The sequence below is a fragment of the Lytechinus variegatus genome, chromosome 9, assembly GCF_018143015.1.
Source record: "Lytechinus variegatus isolate NC3 chromosome 9, Lvar_3.0, whole genome shotgun sequence".
Taxonomy (NCBI): Eukaryota; Metazoa; Echinodermata; class Echinoidea; order Temnopleuroida; family Toxopneustidae; genus Lytechinus; species Lytechinus variegatus.
This window is the reverse complement of record NC_054748.1, coordinates 7,146,155-7,165,489: the sequence shown is the minus strand read 5'-3', so window position 1 is coordinate 7,165,489 and position 19,335 is coordinate 7,146,155. Positions and strand designations below refer to the sequence as shown.

General features: G+C 38.4%; 1 protein-coding gene across 1 annotated transcript in view; it reads left to right on the top strand.

Annotated features, from left to right (window-relative positions):
* The first annotated feature begins 4,033 nt into the window (after positions 1–4,033).
* The window catches only part of LOC121421254, a 46,605-nt gene continuing 31,303 nt past the window's right edge, over positions 4,034–19,335 (top strand). Inside the window, exons 1-3 of the mRNA XM_041615916.1 lie at positions 4,034–5,713; positions 14,039–14,717; positions 15,902–16,209. Of these exons, the coding sequence (XP_041471850.1) occupies positions 5,203–5,713; positions 14,039–14,717; positions 15,902–16,209 (1,498 nt within the window). The 5' untranslated portion in view covers positions 4,034–5,202. The remainder of the gene's footprint in view (positions 5,714–14,038; positions 14,718–15,901; positions 16,210–19,335) is intronic.

Below are 19,335 nucleotides of genomic sequence, written 5' to 3'. Positions count from 1 at the left end.
GGAAAATAGCAATCATAGTAGCTGTAAAAAAAAAAAATCATCGATGTGGCTCCAAAATGTACCAAAATGCTTGTACCGGTGTGTTGGCTCAGTCGGTAGAGCGTCCGTCTCACAACCGGGAAGTCGGGGGTTCAAACCCCGGCGGCGTCAGACCAAAAGATGTTAAAAGATGGGAGTTGCTGCTACCCTGTTTGGCGATCAACGTTTAAAGGGATGTAGCCTCGTCGATCTGGCGCTGCACATTGGCTGCCGGGCCCACGATCAATTGGGCAAAGCAAATTTTCGGAGTATATCATTTCATGTCTATTTCGAACAATAAATTATGGATTTTCATTTTTTTCATTTTCACAAATTTTCCAAGAATTTGGCAAAATGCGAAAAAGGGGCTTGGTGACTTGGGGCAGCCCCCTGAGAGGATAGGCTTTGCTGTGCCCTCACTTCTTGGGAGCGTTTAATGGAATGACTTCTCGGAAGATTTATCCGACAAGTCCTGTTTTATCCGAACGTTACCATAGTTACATTGCTTCTCAGCCAATCAAAATCAAGGAAAGCTGTCATATCTGACAACTTGTCGGACGATAACGTTGATGAAACACTCCCTTATGTTGCCGATAGAGAAAAGCCTACTCTTCCGTCTCCATGTGATTTCAAGAAAATAAGTTGTTTTTTACCTAAACGAAGCATCATTTTGCCACAATGAGGGCTCCAAAAGGCAAGATATTTTAATAGTCAAGCTTCGGATAAGGGTGGGGTACTTTCGAAAAGCTCTTGCGGGATTATGTTTTAAGGTGCCCGAATGTAATTGCTTGCGACATGCAGAGCAATGCCTCCTCTAATTTTTCCAAGAGGTTTCATTAATAGAAAAGTTGCTTTGATATGTAAAAAAAACGCCGTTTGCCCTCATACCCACATATCATATAAACACTTTTCTATCGCGACGCTCATTACGTGTATTCATGGTGCTAGTTACACCAACAAAGGCGAGGCAATACCGTTGAGTCCATTGTCAGATTGTACTCTTGACATGTTTTGAAAGGTAAGCCACTGAGCGAGCGCATTGTAGTCGGTATCACTAGTGTGACGAGTAACGGAGGTTGCTTTTTGGTGTCATTCTATCGCAATATCGGGGAATACATTCAAATGGAGGTATTTCCCCTATATATTGTATATAAGCTTGATCCTATAGGTCCATGATATAAGCAAGTTCAGACATACTGTCATGAAGCATATCAATGTTCTCGTTGATATATCCTCTTTCGTGTTAAATGCTGATATTTTGCATTAATAGTTATCAATGACAAAACAGAAAAATATCAATGCACGTGCAAATGTTTGCCTAAAAACATGGAAATTTTGGCATAAATTCTTATACTTTTTTCCAAAAAATATATTAACCGGACTGTTCAGAAAACGATTGCAATCGATTTTTACTATCTAAATCATTGTTAAGTGCGTATTTTATTTAATATTTTTTTCCATTTTTTGTGCAAAAAATATAAAAAATAATTGATTTTCATGAAAAATCCAAGATGACCGACAAAAATGGGGTCCTCTGGGCCTTCCGTAAATGATATGACCCGGCAGCAACACATTTTCCTGACCACTGATATCCTGCCAACATGTTGGGACCATGAAACCTTATGTACCCGATCAGTTTAATAAAATCCCTGAGCCCCTGGACTATCTGTGAGCGAATCGTTAGGGCTTACACCATTTCCGTGAGACCGGTAGGGTATATAGATCCTTGGCCTGGGCACACACTGTATGTACACTATGTAGTAGGGCCACAGGTATTACTTCAGACCATGGACCTACTACAGACAGGCCTCCTATGCTTTAATGAACGGCATATTTTCTAAATCGTGGGTGGTTAAAATTCTGGCATTCATTACAAAGTTCTATAGGGACACTGAATGAAGCTCATATTTGTGGCGTAATAATGTCAGTGTTTCTGAGGAGAGGGGATAGGGTAGGGAGTGATGTATGCAAGTAGGTAAAAAAAATCAACTAACATGCAACTTGGCACAAACAATTATGACTGCGACTGTATCAGCCCGGCGGGGGGGGGGGGGCAGTCAACTATATTGCTGTACACACGCGTGACCAAACAAAAAACGCGTTTAAAGGGGTGGGTTTTTTTCAGTTTTGGACGCGGGCCGCGCGTGCATTCGTGAAGGGTATAAAACACAGATTTGTTTTCAAAAAGGGTAGTTTTGAAAGACTGGTCAATGGTCAAAAGTAGTTCGAGTATTTTTGTTCAAAGCTTTTTTTCTAAGACTAGTGAAACGTGTTTAGGGTATGTTTTTTCCGAGGCTTTTGTGCAGCGCGCGCCGGCCGCGCGTTTCCGTTTTACACCCTGGCGAAGGCAATCTCATCAAAAATAGCTACAAAGCGACCAGTGAAGAGTCTACTCACGTCCCTGGTTTTTCCCACACCGCCGGCACCGCATGCGGGTATAATGACAAGTCAAGAATAATAACAATAGAACAAAACGAAGGAGAATCTGTACAGCATGTACAAGTCCAGTTGTTTCAATTGTATCGTAATGATTCTAAACGAGTAGCATTAGTAGTATCGGTGGAAGTAGGAGTAGTATATTTTAATTCATCGTTTTGCCAATAATTATGGAACAAATATTAAAGTGGAAACAAATGGGACTGCATGTTCTACATACATGCTATAGAATAATAGATTCTCAATCGTTTTGCTCTATTATTTTTGTTTCATCATAATAATTAGTGCTTACTAAATTGATTTTGGATATACCATTGCCCGAATTGTACAATTTGTAGGTTTCCACCTCCCTGTGTATACAAACACCACTGCAATAGCATGTTCGAATTTAATTCATGATTGCTCCCCGGGATTGCTCTCTCTCTGAACATGAAATGATGTGGCCTTGTTGCCAATAAACTGTGCTGGAGTTCAATGGCTTTGTAGATCATGTATGCACTGATCTCTCCACTGCATGTATGCAGTGGAGTGGCGAGCAAGTGTTTAGACTCTTCACTAGTCGCTTTGTAGCTATTTTTGCGGAGATTGCCTTCGCCAGGGTGTAAAACGGAAACGCGCTCCCCGGCCGGGGTTATATCCTGCCGACAAGTATTTAGGGGCCAAAATGTGTAAATAAAGCCAGCAAAAAAAAAACTTGCTTAAGTGGTTATTTTACACACAGATAAAAAAAAATCGTTAAGGGGGTGTTTGGCAATGATAAGGCCACGCGTGTGTACAGCAATATATTAGACTGCACAAGTATGCACAATTTTCATGTATGAAGAAACATGAAATTTACGAATGTACAATTGAAAAAGAAATGTTGCCAATATCGTACTAGTCATTAACTTTTCTGTACAAATCCAAAGTTTACACCAGAATGTTTTTCCACTAAATTATATCTTTATCTTTATGAGTAGAAATTTATAATTCATTTTGGGGGAGTGTTATACGTCGCACGGACCTATTAAACTCGGGAAGGCATTATTCATTCGAGCCAACCAAATCTCATTTTTTTTATATAGCTGATTGAAAGAGTGTATGAATATGATTGTCCATCTAAGTCTAACTTTGATTCTATTTTTTGGTAATTACTGAAGTTCTTTTCCCCAAATTTGGAATTATATTATTTTGAACAGCTGAACGATAAGGGCTATTTTTGTGTTTCAAGTGATGAATTTGATCCCTCAGGGGAATCCTTTATAAATGCAGATCTATTTTTAAGATAAGCCTGTGGAGGGAAGCGTTTCTGATCAGATATTGATTGTCAGATATATATCCTATCCTCTGGTAGTAAACATTTGTACCCGCGAATTTCATCCTTGTTCTTTAAGAATTTTTCATAAATGGCATTTTAACACACGAGTCTATGATTGGGAAATGTTCTCGGCCTGTGATACCTATAATAGTACAGAAAGCAAGCAAACACGAAATTCATTGACATTAACAACAGAACAAGGGAAACTTCGTTCTCAGCCAGCTTTCCGAAACACAAAACATACCTGAGTGATGAATAAATATGAAAATGCAATCATCCATGTCAATATATATTGTTCCTTTTGAGTGACGTGAACCCAAGGTTATTCAGGAGTAGTGATACGTTTATTGCGCTATTAATAAAGTTCCCATAAAATATAACTAGACCAACTACTATCACTCTCCCGTTTAAATAATTCTAAGAGAAGTACCAGTCCTTTATAAATATTTACGTGAACAAAGAATGCAGGGAAATCAGCATAGTTGATTTCATATGTTTCTTATCAGAAAACAGTATGAATTCGGGGCAATCCCCGAACCGCAAATCTATCCGCGAATCCGCCATCTTATTGCAAGTTTCGTCTGTCATAAAGTGTTTAGCGTGTCAACACATCCCTAATGTCCGGATAAGCGATGAAGAGCTAGTGCCAGAAGGTTTCTACGTGAAGATTACCAACCGATTTAAAAAAAAGACAATTACAGAACAAAATTCATATTTTACATAGGCTATAACAACAACGAGAGATCAACAACGGTAAATCGCGTGAAGTGTGAAGTGCATACTCATACAAATGGAGGTAGGCTTATTAATTGAGTCGCCAGTTTTACATGTATACATGGTATAGGTCATCGGATACTGATTGGGTATATTTTGGCACGCGTATTTCGCTTGAACAGTGCAACGAAACAATACAATGAAGAGTGCAATTTGACATTTTCATCCATTTGAAGCAGGATTTAAAATTCGGCGAAGAACATCGAAAATTTTCTCAAGACGAGAAAAAACACGCAATAAACAAAGCCGCATCATACTGTAGGATTTAAATTATAACATAGGCATATCTGGTGATCCAGATACACCTCTTTTGATTGCAGCAGAAAATGTCAGTGTCCAATTAGTCAAAGAACTAGTAGAGATGGGAGATGATGTGAACGAGGGGATGGGAAGGGCATGACACCTCTTCACGCTGCAGCGGCTAAAGGATTTAAAGATTTAGTTGAATATCTCTTGAAGAATTGAGCTATTATTGATATTGAAACTAATCAAAAAGGTTCCACACCTCTACACGCAGCACTATCCTATCTTGATATAGTAAAATATCTCATTGATCCAGGAGCACAAGCTAATACGGCTGATAATGAGGGTGCCACGTCACACTTCTCCACTTGACATCATGCAAGGGTCATCTTGATATAGTTAGGTCTCTCATTGATCAAGGAGCACAATTTGATATGGCTGATAATAAGGGTATCACTCCTCTCCACAGTGCATCATTCAATGGTCATCTTGATGTCGTGAAATATCTCATTGATCAAGGAGCACAAGCTAATACGGCTAATAATGCAGGTGTCACACCTCTCCACAATGCATCATTCAATGGTCATTTTGATGTCGTGAAATATCTCATTGATCAAGGAGCACAAGCTAATACGGCTAATAATGCGGGTATCACACCTCTCCACAGTGCATCATTCAATGGTCATCTTGATGTCGTGAAATATCTCATTGATCAAGGAGCACAAGCTAATACGGCTGATAATGAGGGTGTCACACCTCTTCACAGTGCATCATTGAATGGTCATCTTGATGTCGTGAAGTATCTAATTGATCAAGGAGCACAAGCTGACACGGCTGATAATGCGGATGGCGAAACAGCGCTCCACCCGGCATCTCGGGGCGGTCACAGCAACGTTGGTCGGTATCTCAAGAGTGAACAAGCAAGATTAGGGTCCGGATTAAAAGGTAAAACATAATCAAATCCAGCCGACTACATATTTTCGAGGGAAAAAACCCTCGAACAATTTCATGATTGAACGATGAGTGTTTGTGTTTGTGGAGGGGCGGAGGTGGGCTTGAAAATTTTGAATTATCTATTCATATTTTTTTTCAAGCTTCACGTAAGCTAGCATTTATATTACATAGCATGCGTTGATATCATCTAAAAAACGAGGAGTTAATTCAGCTCTTAAAGAGCGTGTATAGTGACTGCACTTCAGGGTGCTGATTTGTGTGGTTCAAATTCGAACGAGAAAAATCAGCACTCCGAAATGCAGTCGATATACACGCTCTTTGAGAGCTGAATTAGTTCTTCGTATTTTAGTCGAAAGTTCGATGAGCAGAACTGCATCGGAATCTCTTTACTCTGGACAACGACACATTTGCACGCTACTGATTCTATCTGGTGACATGAGAGATTATTTTTATTTTCCAAGTCTTTCCCTCATCTTATTTGATTCATTCGTCTACCTCCTCTTCCTTTTTCCCTCTCTATTCCCGCCTTTTTTAGATTTAGATTTGTTTATTTCCGTTCAACAATTTTTTCAAAATACAATCAAAGTAACAACACATATTCAATATAATAGATATTACTGACAAATCAATGACATAATGTTGAATATAAATTAATCAAAACTACAATTTGTTGCAGTAATTTTATCAATGAAAAGAAACAAAAAATGAACGGAGTTACTTGCCAAGAAAAGCAAAAGCTTGTAAAGAAGGCAAGCCCCTTAACTTAGTTTCAATGCTAATCATAAACAAACTATATATACAACTATATACAAAAATCGAGACGGACGCAGAAGACAAACTTAAAACAAGTTATCCACAAAATGTCAAAATAAAACGAATAAGCGACAAAAAAATAAGAGAAAGTAGTTCAAATAACAATAATTACAGTGGTAACACACACAAAAAAAGTACTTACAAAATTATAATAGGGAGGGTAAAGTGGCAAAGAAAAGAAAGAGGGAGATAAGGGAGGTGGAAATAAAAAGTGCAAATGAAAAGAGGAAACATGGCAGGTTTCCTCGGATCCGCCTATGGATCACCTCTCCAGCTAAACCATTTCGCATGATTTGAAATGTACACTGCATATGTAATAGGCCTATCCGTCAGAAAACCATCGGAATGTCCGTTTTTTTCTATTGCCTGCTCCTCCTACACAAAGATATGCCATCTAGCACACAACGTAATTGGCATTATGTTTTAATTTCCCCCGAAATGGGTGATTAGATTCAAATTCCGGGGGGCACTTCCATTGACGAGTAGATACCTGGCGCGACCATGGGATTTCCAAAAGCACCCTAATCAAGTCTCTTCCAGATTATGAAACTGCATCCCTAACAAGTATTTGGCTTGTGAAACCCTACCCTTAACAAGCATTGGAAATATATCCCCCTTTCAGTATTTTAAACATCGTTTTGGACACCCTTATAACGTTACACATGCCTATACGTAACGTACGTGCCCACTCTTTTCCTTTTTACGCGTGGTCGCGCCTGGTATCCACTCGTCAACATGGTCAATGGAAGTGGGCCACCAGATGCCCCCTCGAGCTCTGGGAGGAACAAATAAAATGAGGCTCTGGAAAGTCGTTCTAAATCGGATATATCGCTGTTACCATAGTAGCAACCGGAATTTTGCATACAAAACGCAAATTGAACGTTGCAGATGCGAAACGAAAAAAAAATCATGTCATGCAACTTGCATTGCAGGACAGAGCAACTTTGATCATGTTGATGCCACAAGGAAAAAATAAGTTAGACACGTTCTTCTTTGGATTCGTCTTGCAGATTGTAGACAAAGATTCCGCTAAAAAACATACTTACTAGCTAGATACAATAGACAATATGATTTCGTAATGATAATTATCTTTGGCTGCCACTGTTCGGATATTTTTACAGGGGAAAGCAAATTACTCGACTGGCTGCAGGTGGCTGCAACTGTGACACATAGCATCACCAAACTTGTAAATAAGATGTTGTTTTTAAACAAGTGATATGCCTTTGGCGGTCTCACCTGTATCACGCGACTTAAATCACAACTGAAAGACTGCACAACTATTTGAAATAAGAAGGTCAGGCTATATCTTATCTAATTGCATTATGATTAGACAGTTATATTCTATGTAACCAGGCGGATCCAGGGATGAGCCCTAGAGGCCGCGCCCCTCTATTGGCGGCGCAAAAAAACAAGAACAAAAAAACAGTTGGAGGAAAATTTCGAGTCATTATAAAAAAAATCACTCGCGCTTCGTTGCTTGAGTGAGATAATAAATATCTTAAGAGAATGGGAATTGAAATATCCTAGTTTCAAGTCAATATGTATACAATATTCAGTCTCGCGACTCGAGTTTTTATTTTGTTGTGTCAGCAAGATACGCATCTTGTTCATGATTTTAAAAAGTGTTGAATATCCAGGGGCGGATCTAGCTGTTTTCCAAGGAGGGGGTTTGATTGAGAAATTTTACAAGCATAAAGACCCCCAAACGTTTACTATAAAAATAAGGTAATTTGGGGTTGCCTCTAAAATGTTAGTCGTATTTCTTTTTACTTTGAAGCACAATTGGGGGGGGGTTGTAATTTTCGTCAGTGATTTCAGATATCTTAACTCACGCTACACAGATATGCAGACTCTTCAGGAATTTTCACAAACAGTACTCGAAATGTCCACTTTTCAGGTTAGTTTGCCTATATCAAATATTTCCATTGATTTCATGCCTTGGCCCTGTGAAAGATTTTCCTGGGGGTGCTGCGTGTATTATTTTCCAAAGGCAGCGCCCCCTAAAAGTCTGGTATAGGTCGAGCGACTGCATAGAAAGGCTGTTAGTGAAGGTGTTGTTAGCGCCAACAAGTCACTAACAAATCAGCCACTAACACCGTGAGAAGAACGGACGCACAGAAAGCGCTGTTAGGCAGAGGCGTTCTTAGTGGGTTTGATCCTTATTATATAGTTAGGCAAAATATATGACGTACTATAGTGATCTATGCATGGACCAATACAATTAAAGGGCCTTTATCCCATTGGCTCAATGTATCATTCCAATTAACTTTGTGACGACGTTTGCCACGGGATTAATTACTGAATTCTGATTATTTTAACCATAATAGGTCCATGTTTAACATAATACATAGACCCGTCGATGAAAAATTATCTATTAATGGCAAAAGTCAATAATTGTTTGATACGGGAAGGGGCTGTATACACTGTAGGTTTGCTCGCAGAGTGGAAGAATTACTTTCGACTATGGAGGTGTATACCAGGAAGCAGGATGTGGAGTATAGTCATACACACAATTGAACTTTAACATGATTAATAAAATTTTAAAAAGTGCATTGAAAAATAATTATGTGATATAGTTTTGCATAACTTCCGTAAAATTATATTATATAGTGCGTCCAAGAAAAAACGAAACCGAAATTTAGCGATGATTTATCATAACTTAATAATAAATACAATAGACAAAGACCTACCATTGTAAAGCTTACAATCTCCTCCTTCCTCTGAAATTAGTCAGACTATTTCTTATTCAGGCATGAGTGAGCAAAAACAATTTGAAAAGGGGATAGCAAAAAGTCTTTTGGCTGTATCTGGGTTTCAAAAAGGAAATCACATTATTAGAAAATTCATTATCTGCTCTTTAATTTAATACCTCAATTACAGAAAATTGTCAAGAAATAATAAAGTTCAGGTTATTTGAAATAAGGCTTCAATTTCAATTATTTTTATAAAATGAAGACGTTTTGCAGGCTGGCGTTCAAACTTAATCGACACTCCGTTTTGTTGACGATCAGCCATGCATTAAGTCTTTTGTTAACCATGCGATAGCCTCTGTGGAAAACCGATGAAAACACGTTTATTTAACGATATTATGGAAATACAAGCATTGTTTCGAGAAGACATAAGTTGTTTACTTCTTGGCCATTTTTTTGTGATTAAGGTATCAAATGAAAGAGCAGATATTGATATTTTGAGACATGTGATTTTCTTTTTGAAATTCAGATACCCCCGCCAAATGAGTTATTGGTATCTTTTCCTCAAATTGTTTTTGCTCACGCATGCGTGAATGAGGAATAATCCAAGTAATACCATTTGAAAGAGGAGATTCGAAGCTTTGTATTGGTATGTCATTTTTCTATTTTATTTATGATTAAGTTATAATAGTTCATCGCTAAATCTCGGTTTCGTTTTTCTGGGACGCACTGTATATTATACAAGTGGAATGCCTCTGGCCGTCTCACCTGCATCACGCGGTTCAATATAGCAGCAGTGCTGACTTTGAATACTACTCTAACTCGCACAAGATGTTCAGTGATACATGTTTACTCTTATGTCCACTTTTTATGAACTAGACCAATAAACTTACAGAGATATGATGGTTATTCAACAAAAAAACCCAACATGGCCAAAGTTCATTGACCTTACATGACCTTTGACCTTGATCATGTGACCTGAAACTCGCACAGGATGTTCAGTGATACTTGATTACTCTTATGTCCAAGTTTCATGAATCAGATCCATAAACTTTCAAAGTTATGATGGGAATTCAACAGATATCCCCAATTCGGCCAAAGTTCATTGACCCTAAATGACCTTTGACCTTGGTCATGTGACGTGAAACTCATGCAGGATGTTCAGTGATACTTGATTAACCTTATGTCCAAGTTTCATGAACTAGGTCCATATACTTTCTAAGTTATGACGTCATTTCAAAAACTTAACCCCAGGTTAAGATTTGATGTTGACGCCGCCGCCGCCGTCGGAAAAGCGGCGCCTATAGTCTCACTCTGCTTCGCAGGTGAGACAAAAAACTATAGGCGAGCTGATGATGTCATTTGTCATTTTCCCACTTATTAATTTGTAAACCGAATCTGTCATTACAGTGGAAAGAAAATATGACCACTGCTTCAGCATGTTCAGTAATCATCATTGACAATTTTTACGCAGGCCTACATGTAGTGTTGAAACATAAATTTACCAGTTCACGATAAAATCAGGAAAAGGGGAATGAGTTATGGGACCTTTTCTATTTATTACTTTTATTGGTTTTGCAATCAAAAACATAATCACAACATGTACATGAATATTGTGATTCTAAATGGGGGAAACAAGGTAATAACAAGGTAATAGCAGCAGTAATAATAATTTAAAAATGGGACTTGGCTTCCTAATTCTTTTCTAGGATATTCATGTTGGCATGGATAGGCGTCAATGTTTTAAAAGATAGTGTACAGTGTACACTTCATTCAATTCATATTTTATCTATCTTTCTTCATTATTTTCCATTGACGAATTTTGTTATTGATTTTAATTACAGTCTTCTCATCTAATATCATTCTGTTCTCTCTCATACGTATTGGGGACAGGAGCATTGGCGGATCCCAAACAATAATCCAAATGTTTAACGTAAACATTTCAGCCATTTTTACCGAAGTCTGGTCCCCTTTTGAAGCAATTAAAGACCCTTTTTTACTGTAGTAATACCTTCAATTTTAGACGCAAACCTTTTTTTTTATCAAACTCTTTCTCGGGAAAATGTGCCCCTCCATTCTGGGCCCCTTTTGGAAGAAACTGGATCCGCCCCTGGGCTGGAGTATTCTTTTAATTCTGTCTAGGTCTATTTTAAAGCACTTGATATAAAGATGAGAAAAGGTTTACGCAAGACACGCAAGGGATTCACTAACATTGTCACCATCGGTGCCCTTGGCACTGTTAGTGAATACCTCAAACACTAATGTTAGCTTCTGTGCGACCTTGTAATGTTAGTCTAACAGCGCTAGCTAATGACGGGCTAACATCATGCTTCAGTGCGGGCAAAACCTCGCTAACAAGGCTGTTAGTGATCTGTTTAATATCGCTAACAACGTTTCTGTGCGGTCGGTACAGACAAATTAGAGAAATGTAAGGTAAACGGCAACTTTGTTGAAATATGTTTTGCTTGTCAAATTGACTTTAGCAGCCCAAGCCAAAATATCAATCCCAGGGCTTTGGGTAATGCATTGCCAAAGGTACGTCAGGTTTGGGGTCTAATTCGCGTAATAAGTATTGAGAAGAAAAAAATCAGTTCGCGCTTATTGTCATTATTGTCACAGCAATAGACTCTTCATAATTGTGAGACAAAACTTAATTTGTTCCCTCTCGTCTCTATCCAGTTTCAAGATCGTAGGCCTATTTTTGTCTCACCTGCATAGCAGAGTGAGACTATAGGCGCCACTTTTTCGACGGCGGTGGCGACGTCAACACCAAATCTTAACCTAAGGTGTTTGATATGACAGCATAACTTAGAAAGTATATAGACCTAGTTCATGAAACCTAGTCATAAGGTTAATCAAGTATTGAGTGAGTATTGAAGTGAGTTTCATGTCACATGACCAAGGTCAAATGTCATTTAGGTCAATGAACTTAGACATTGTTGGGGGAATTAACATCAAAATCTTAACCTAAGGTTAAGTTATTGAAAGGTCATCATAACTTAGAAAATGTATAAACGTAGTTCATGAAACTTGGATATAAGGTTAATCAAGTATCATTAAATATCCTGCATGAGTTTAACGACACATCACAAAGGTCAAAGCTCATTTAGGGTCAATGACATTTGGCCGAATTGGGGGCATTTTTTCAATTTCCATCATAACTTTGAAAGTATGTTTGTCTAGTTCATAAAACTTAGACATAAGAGTAATAAAGTATCACTGAACATCCTCTGCGAGTTTCAGGTCACATGATTAAGGTGAAAGGTCATGTAAGGTCAATGAACTTAGACCTTGTTGGGCGAATCAACATCAAAATCTTAACCTAAGGTTAAGTTTTTGAAATGTCATTATAACTTAGAAAATGAATGAACGTAGTTCATGAAACTTAGATATAAGGTTAATAAAGTATCACTAAATATCTTGCATGAGTTTCGCGTCACATGACCAAGGTCAAAGGTCATTTAGGGTCAATGAACTTTGGCAGAATAGGGAGCATCTGTTCAATTACCATCATAACTTTGAAAGTATGTTGATCTTGTTCATAAAACTTGGACATAAGAGTAATCAAGTATCACTGAACATCCTCTGCGAGTTTCAGGTCACATGATCAAGGTCAAAGGTCATGTAAATTCAATGAACTTTGGTCACATTTGGGGTATTTGTTGAATTACCATCATATCTCTGTAAGTGTATAAGCCAGTTCGTAGTTCCTTTCTGCGCATGATCAAAAGATTCTACGCATGATCAGAAGGTCATTTGTACTAAAGTGACATGGTGCTTTAAAATCTAAGCAGATGAGCACCAACTTTGATATCTTGATTATTCATATATTCTTTTGAATGTCGTTTTCATTTACCTCCACCTCCACAAAAAACAACAATGCTTCCACGAACGACTGGTATTTCACAGTTTGATAAGTACATTGTGCAACATGCTAAGATATGCATTCAAAGTAGGAATGCAACAAATGCCTTCATCAAGTGTTCATTTGTGTGCTATTCTAGTCACCTGGTCTATTCAATTTCTTCATCCTGCTATGTAAGGCAAGCTTACGTAATATCTTGCTTTGAAATCTGCCTGTCATCATGAAAGAAATGAAAGGTCATTTGACCAAAATTGCCCATGAAGTAACTACGAACTGGTCTATTGGTCTAGTTCATAGAACATGGAAATAGAGTAACCAAGTATTACTGAACATCCTGTGCGAGTTATGGTAGTTCTCAAAGTCAGCCCTGATGTTATATTGAATCGCGTGATGCTGGTGAGACCGCCAGAGGCTTTCCACTTGTTTTTTTATGTTTGGCTCAAGCTTCGCATTCTCGTGATTTTTGTATTTATTCAAATCACCAAATATTTTCAAGTTTACAAAAAGTTAAAACAATTCTCGTCGTTGGTCTAAATCTACAAAACACAAATATGCCCGCTCTTCAGATTCGTATAATTTCTTTATTGAGATAATTTAATACTTAATTAAAACATGCTTAAATTGATTTTTTTTCAGGTTCAAATAAAACAAAAAAAAAACTCGCAGTCTGCGTTTGCATTAATTAAATTAGATACGCATCTTGATGATTTCAAAAATTATTTAGAATTTTAGATTTTTAGATTTGAATACATGAAATACAAAAAATCGGGGGAAAATGGGTGTAAATATCCCCCCCCCCCCTCCCTTGCGAAAGCTGGATCCACCCCTCTCTATTTCCTTTTGTGTAATTTTCCCTTTAAAATAAATTGTTTAGCTTTACGGAATAAATATCACCCGATTCGATTTTTTATAGTCTACTTATATTAAATACTCTCAATACTCTTACAGAAAAAGGAAAAACAAGACCAGCTTTACAACCATCAGGATCATCACTAAAAAAGTCAGGAACATTAGAGATAAGAGAATCTGCACCCAAGGCAACGGTACCCGCACTAAGCGCACCAAGTGCTGTTTATGGAGCAGGAGGATCAACGCCAAGAGCAGGAAGACCAGAAATAGAAGCAGCAGCATCGACACATGATGCACCATATCCAGTGTCAGGACCAGTAAGACTAGCACTTGAAGCAGCTGCACTGACCGATGGAGCATCAGGTCTGGTGCCAGGAACAGCAAAACAAGCACAAGAAGCGGCAGCATCGACATTTGGATCGGACCTTGTGCCAGAAGCAGTGAGGCTAGTACCGCAGTCAGTTGGACTGAGATTTGGAACACCAAAACCAGTATCAGAGGCTGAGAGGCCAGATCTACGAGCAACAGCATCGTCAGGGTCAGTAGGAGCTGCAACATTATCCGCACTAAGAGCACTAGATCTATTAGATGTAGCGGGAGGATCAACTCCAGGATCTTCCAAACCAGCACCAGGACCATCAGGAGCAGAAAAGCCAGAGGGGCCAATACCAGAACGAACATGGCAAGCACAAAAACAAACAAGCGCACGGAGAGCAGCAGGACCAGGACAAGTACCAACAGGACGAGCAACAGAAGACGCAAGAAAAGGGTCAGAAGGGTACGTACAAAAATGTTTCTGGTTTTGAACACAAAAGACCCTCAGTGCATGGACTTATTGTTAGTGCTAATATCCCAATTGTGAATCAGACACCTATTTTGATGTCTCCATTTCAAGCTCCATCCCCTGCCTCCCTCCATCTATCTCACAATCTCTCAATGTCCCATTTATCTTTCTTTCTCCTTGCCCTTCTCTTACCGTGTATAAAACTTAGTACGTTCCCTTTCGTTTTTTCGTTGTATCTCTCCAGTCTAAATAGGAATTATCAAGTAATAGAGACGTAGATAATTATAATTTTGAATGTTGACATTTTTGTCTTGATTATGAGGTAAGGTAGCCATCCGTTCTTCTTGAAAGACGATGATGTAGCCCCATGTCTTACATATTCTAGAGTGGTTGTAGAGCCCCACCTTAGAGCAGCAGACTGTAGAGTAATTTGTGCAGATGAATGAGAATGGCAATGAGACAGGTGCAGTATGCTGTCCATGCCTTCCTCCTAGCTTTTTGTCTGCCAAGGGTTGTAGCCCAGTGATTAAACACCAGCCCGGAATCTATACATGTCCACACAAGAGAAGTGTTAAACAAAACCTGTTTCGGTACTAGTCTAATACCAGATAGGTGTTAATACAACACCAGTTAATATTAAAAAAACATGGGTTTGATTCCAAACTGGTATTGTTTCAATACTTCTCTGGTGTGGACATATATAGATTCCGAGCTGGTGTTAAATCAATACCGGAGTTTTTGCAGTGTAGCAGTGGTCACCATTGCCAGTACTTTTTAATCACTATAGTATTCATATCACATGCCCATGGGCAGGAACCCAAAGTCAACATTATTTCCATTCTTTCCGAAGTGGGATCCAGTTCCTAGTCATAAGGATTTCTCACTTTTCTAATTTTTCATTATTACTGCTAGTGGTAGGAGGAAAGAGGATGATTATTCGGTGAATAGTATGGTAAGGGTTACTATTCATAATATCGCAAGATGGTCGTGACTTAAAAATAACTCGTCAGAGTTGCGACCCTCTTCGTCTATTACATGTACTATATAGACTCCCCTCTGCCCTTGTGGCTAACAGTGTAAACTTTCATTTCACGTGTTCGTTTATTACCAAACACCCAAGAGTGTTTATATAACCATGGACCTAGGTCAATGATATCATATCTCCCCCCTTTTTTCAGATTGGATTCTGTGATCAATGATGAATTTGACGACATTTTGACCAATATTGCCAAGAACCTTTACAAAGACTCAGACATCGATAATCTCGGAAGAAAGTTGGGAGTAAGAATAGCTGCTATTAATCTCTATATCAAAAGAAATAATCAACCAGGAGAAAGATATATGGGAACATTAGAAATGCTGAGGGATTGGCGTGAAGGGCAGAAACGTTCGCAGGAACGGCAGGTATTGAGTTCAGCGTTAGTGGCAGCTGAATTGATTAGAATGAACGAGGATTATTTTGGGACGTCTACCATGGACTCTCAAGGTAAATGAGACTGTTTATTGAAATTTGATCTATGCAGGCGCGGATCCAGGAGGGGCCGAGCCGGCCCCGGCCCCCCCTATTTTTTGACAACCTGCAAAAAAATGTTGATCAAAATATTTTTCGGCCCCCCCTATTGGCGAAAGCTGGATCCGCCCCTGCTATGGGTATTGCCATTGGGGCTCTCAGAATTGGGAAGAGTACAGGTGTGTAGCCCAAAATTTGAGTCCATCAAAGGGAAAGCTGTTAACATGTGACATCACGCATCCTTGTAGCATTGCCAATAGGAGGATCTCCAGAGCATTAGTGATTGAAATATTCAAATGCTCATAACTTTCTTTGTCAGATTTTTCTCAAACTTTCTTTCTTCTTATTCTTTGATTTTTCTGTTTCGACACAAGCTACTTGCTCCAAAGGTTTCGTTCCCCTTTAAGTATCTTCTTTGCGAGGGATCTAGGCTATTTGAGGTCAAGAAACAAGGAGGGGTGTACCAGCTAAATTTGCCAACTAAATTTGACGTGACAGAGCAAACGTGAGAACAGGGGGAGTCTGATGGGGGCTGTGCCACGCTCCTTAAATAATCACATGCTGCATGTAAAACTAAAAGATTTTGAATCTTTAGAATTGAATTTTTGGCAGTTAGTGAATACTTCAACTTTTCTTTAAGGTCAATTATGCAAAGACATTTGCACTGTAAAAATAAACATTTTTGATCAAAATAGAAAGGCTAGTGTGCCGTAGTTGCTAACTTGCAGTATAATGATATACATGTACCCTCTGCATTAATAATATCAAAATCAAACATTTGGTAATTTTTAATTGACCTTCTGTGCAAGATGTCTCAACTAAAATTTCAAGAATGCTACTGCTAACATGTATCTCTTTCAGCCATGAAAAATGTTGCAGAATTTATTGAAGTTACCTCTATATTGTATGTTATTCTATATCATATTCAACGTCTTGGTTTTGATGACCAAGTTGTTAGCAAGCGATTTAAGTCAGCAGTATCTGTAAGGTCCTTTTCACAGTTCAGGAATAGCAGGTTGTCCAGTCACCGGTCTCCCATGGTTGATCAATAAAAGTTCTTAATAAACTTCATATGGCTGATGGTGCGTTCATCCTTTGCAACACTTATTGTTGCTGTCATGAGAAGCTTGTAAGCATTCCAAGTGAGAGGAAGAATAGACTTCTTTTCAAATGCCAAAATGGCTGCGTCAGCAACACTTTGCAGATCTCTTGCCACTGCCATGTGATGGAAGCATTCTAGTTCCACTTTCAGTGCCTCGTGATCTACTTCTTTTGGAAAAAGTTTACAAAAGTCAACAACATCTGTCATAGTTGGAGTTGCTGGCGTTGGAGGCAAGAACAAACGTGACATTGGCTTCACTTTGTCAAGTGTTGGCTGCATTTTCTCCTTGAATTGCAATATGCAATGTATCCAATAAGCTCTTGAACTCTTTTCTAAGACTTGTAGAATACATGGAGTGATAATGCTACTGCAGTGTGAGGAACGTTATCATGTATTATAACTCAACATAATTGATTTTAACATAGTATAATGAACAATGATTCTTCTTTTACACAAATGTTTCTCTTCTTTCTCCTTCTTTTCCTCCCTTTTCCCCATTTTTTATTAATTTTTTTTTTTGGGGGGGGCAGCCGATTGGGGGCCTATCCCTATTTTTTTCCTTTTTTCTTTCTTTCTCTCCCCCTCTCTCATTCTTTCTTTTTCTCTTCATTATTTCCCTCTTTCTTTTTCTCCCCTATCTTCCATTTTGCCAACTTGTACATGATTTTGCCGACTGCCATGAATGTGACCCCCCCCCCCCATCTAGCCCTGTCAAGAAACATATCAACTTAAAAAAGAAAGATTATGAAAGTAAGATTTGCATTTTCATATCTTTAAACTTTGATACAGTGGGGTTTCTGGCGTCATCATTTGCATGATTTTAGGAACGACTGGCAAGGCATGAAAATGGTGTCTTATTTAAGGCCACACCTTTGATCCCGTACTAACTCTTCACAATAAATCATCACAACGCCTGTAAACGTTTTTTACCGCTTTATCAATTCGCTAAATTTTCTTTTGTGATACATGATTGGCGTAGGAACACTGGGGCCCGTATTATGAAGTCAGGTTTAACTTAGACCATGGTCCAACTCTGTGCTAGAATTATGGGAAACCAAGCCTGAAAAAAACTGTTCACGTTCTATTTTTTTTCATATGTTTACTGAGCACTTTAATTTTTATTTAATGGGGAAGACAATTATCCATTTATCTCTCCCAGACAGTTAACAATAACTTGAAAGTCAAATTAGCTGATACTGCATTGTTCAGATTGTACACATTTTTTTTACCCAACCTACAGACTAACTAGGCCTATTTTCGCTTCCTCCGGTCAGATATTATGAGCAGACATACTTATTCCTTCTTTTTAGTGGAGTTAGCAAACAGAAAATGTTGCAATATTCAACAAAATGTGATTTTAAAATTGCTCTACTGACTGTTTGTGGCCGAAAATGTAACACATAACATCGCAAATAGATATACTCCCTCACATTATTACTATTATTATTTTTTTAATGTTGAACTGCGTGGAATTTGGTAAATGTTGATTTGAAAATTGTCAAATTCTAAGGATTATCCACATTTTGAAACGTATATCATACAATATTTTGCCCAATTTCAGGCCTTAATAAGGCTTTGATATAATAGTCGACGTTTCATATTCATAATTTTAACACAAATCTTTTTTTGGTATCATTCCATAAAGCTGGCGGCATCAAAGGTAGCCTTCAAAGGCTACAGTGATCTGTATTTTGGGTATTTATTTATACTTCGAAGCTACGTGTACACGAATTAAATCGAACTTCGTTGTTGCATCTCTTAAAATTCCTTGCTTACACTCGACTTTCCTGTTCGTTCCATGTTGGTCCTTACGCCACCCAGTGAAAATTATACGATATTTACGCACAACTTACACGGCCTAAGCTAGAATGTGATAAAAGGCAATTTGTCCGGGGAACAAGGTCCAGGGGAAATGCCCGAGACCAGGAGTATTAATCGTCTGGGAGTATTTGTCCAGGGGTAGTTTTCCAGGATATGCGTATGTCCTGGGGTGAATATCC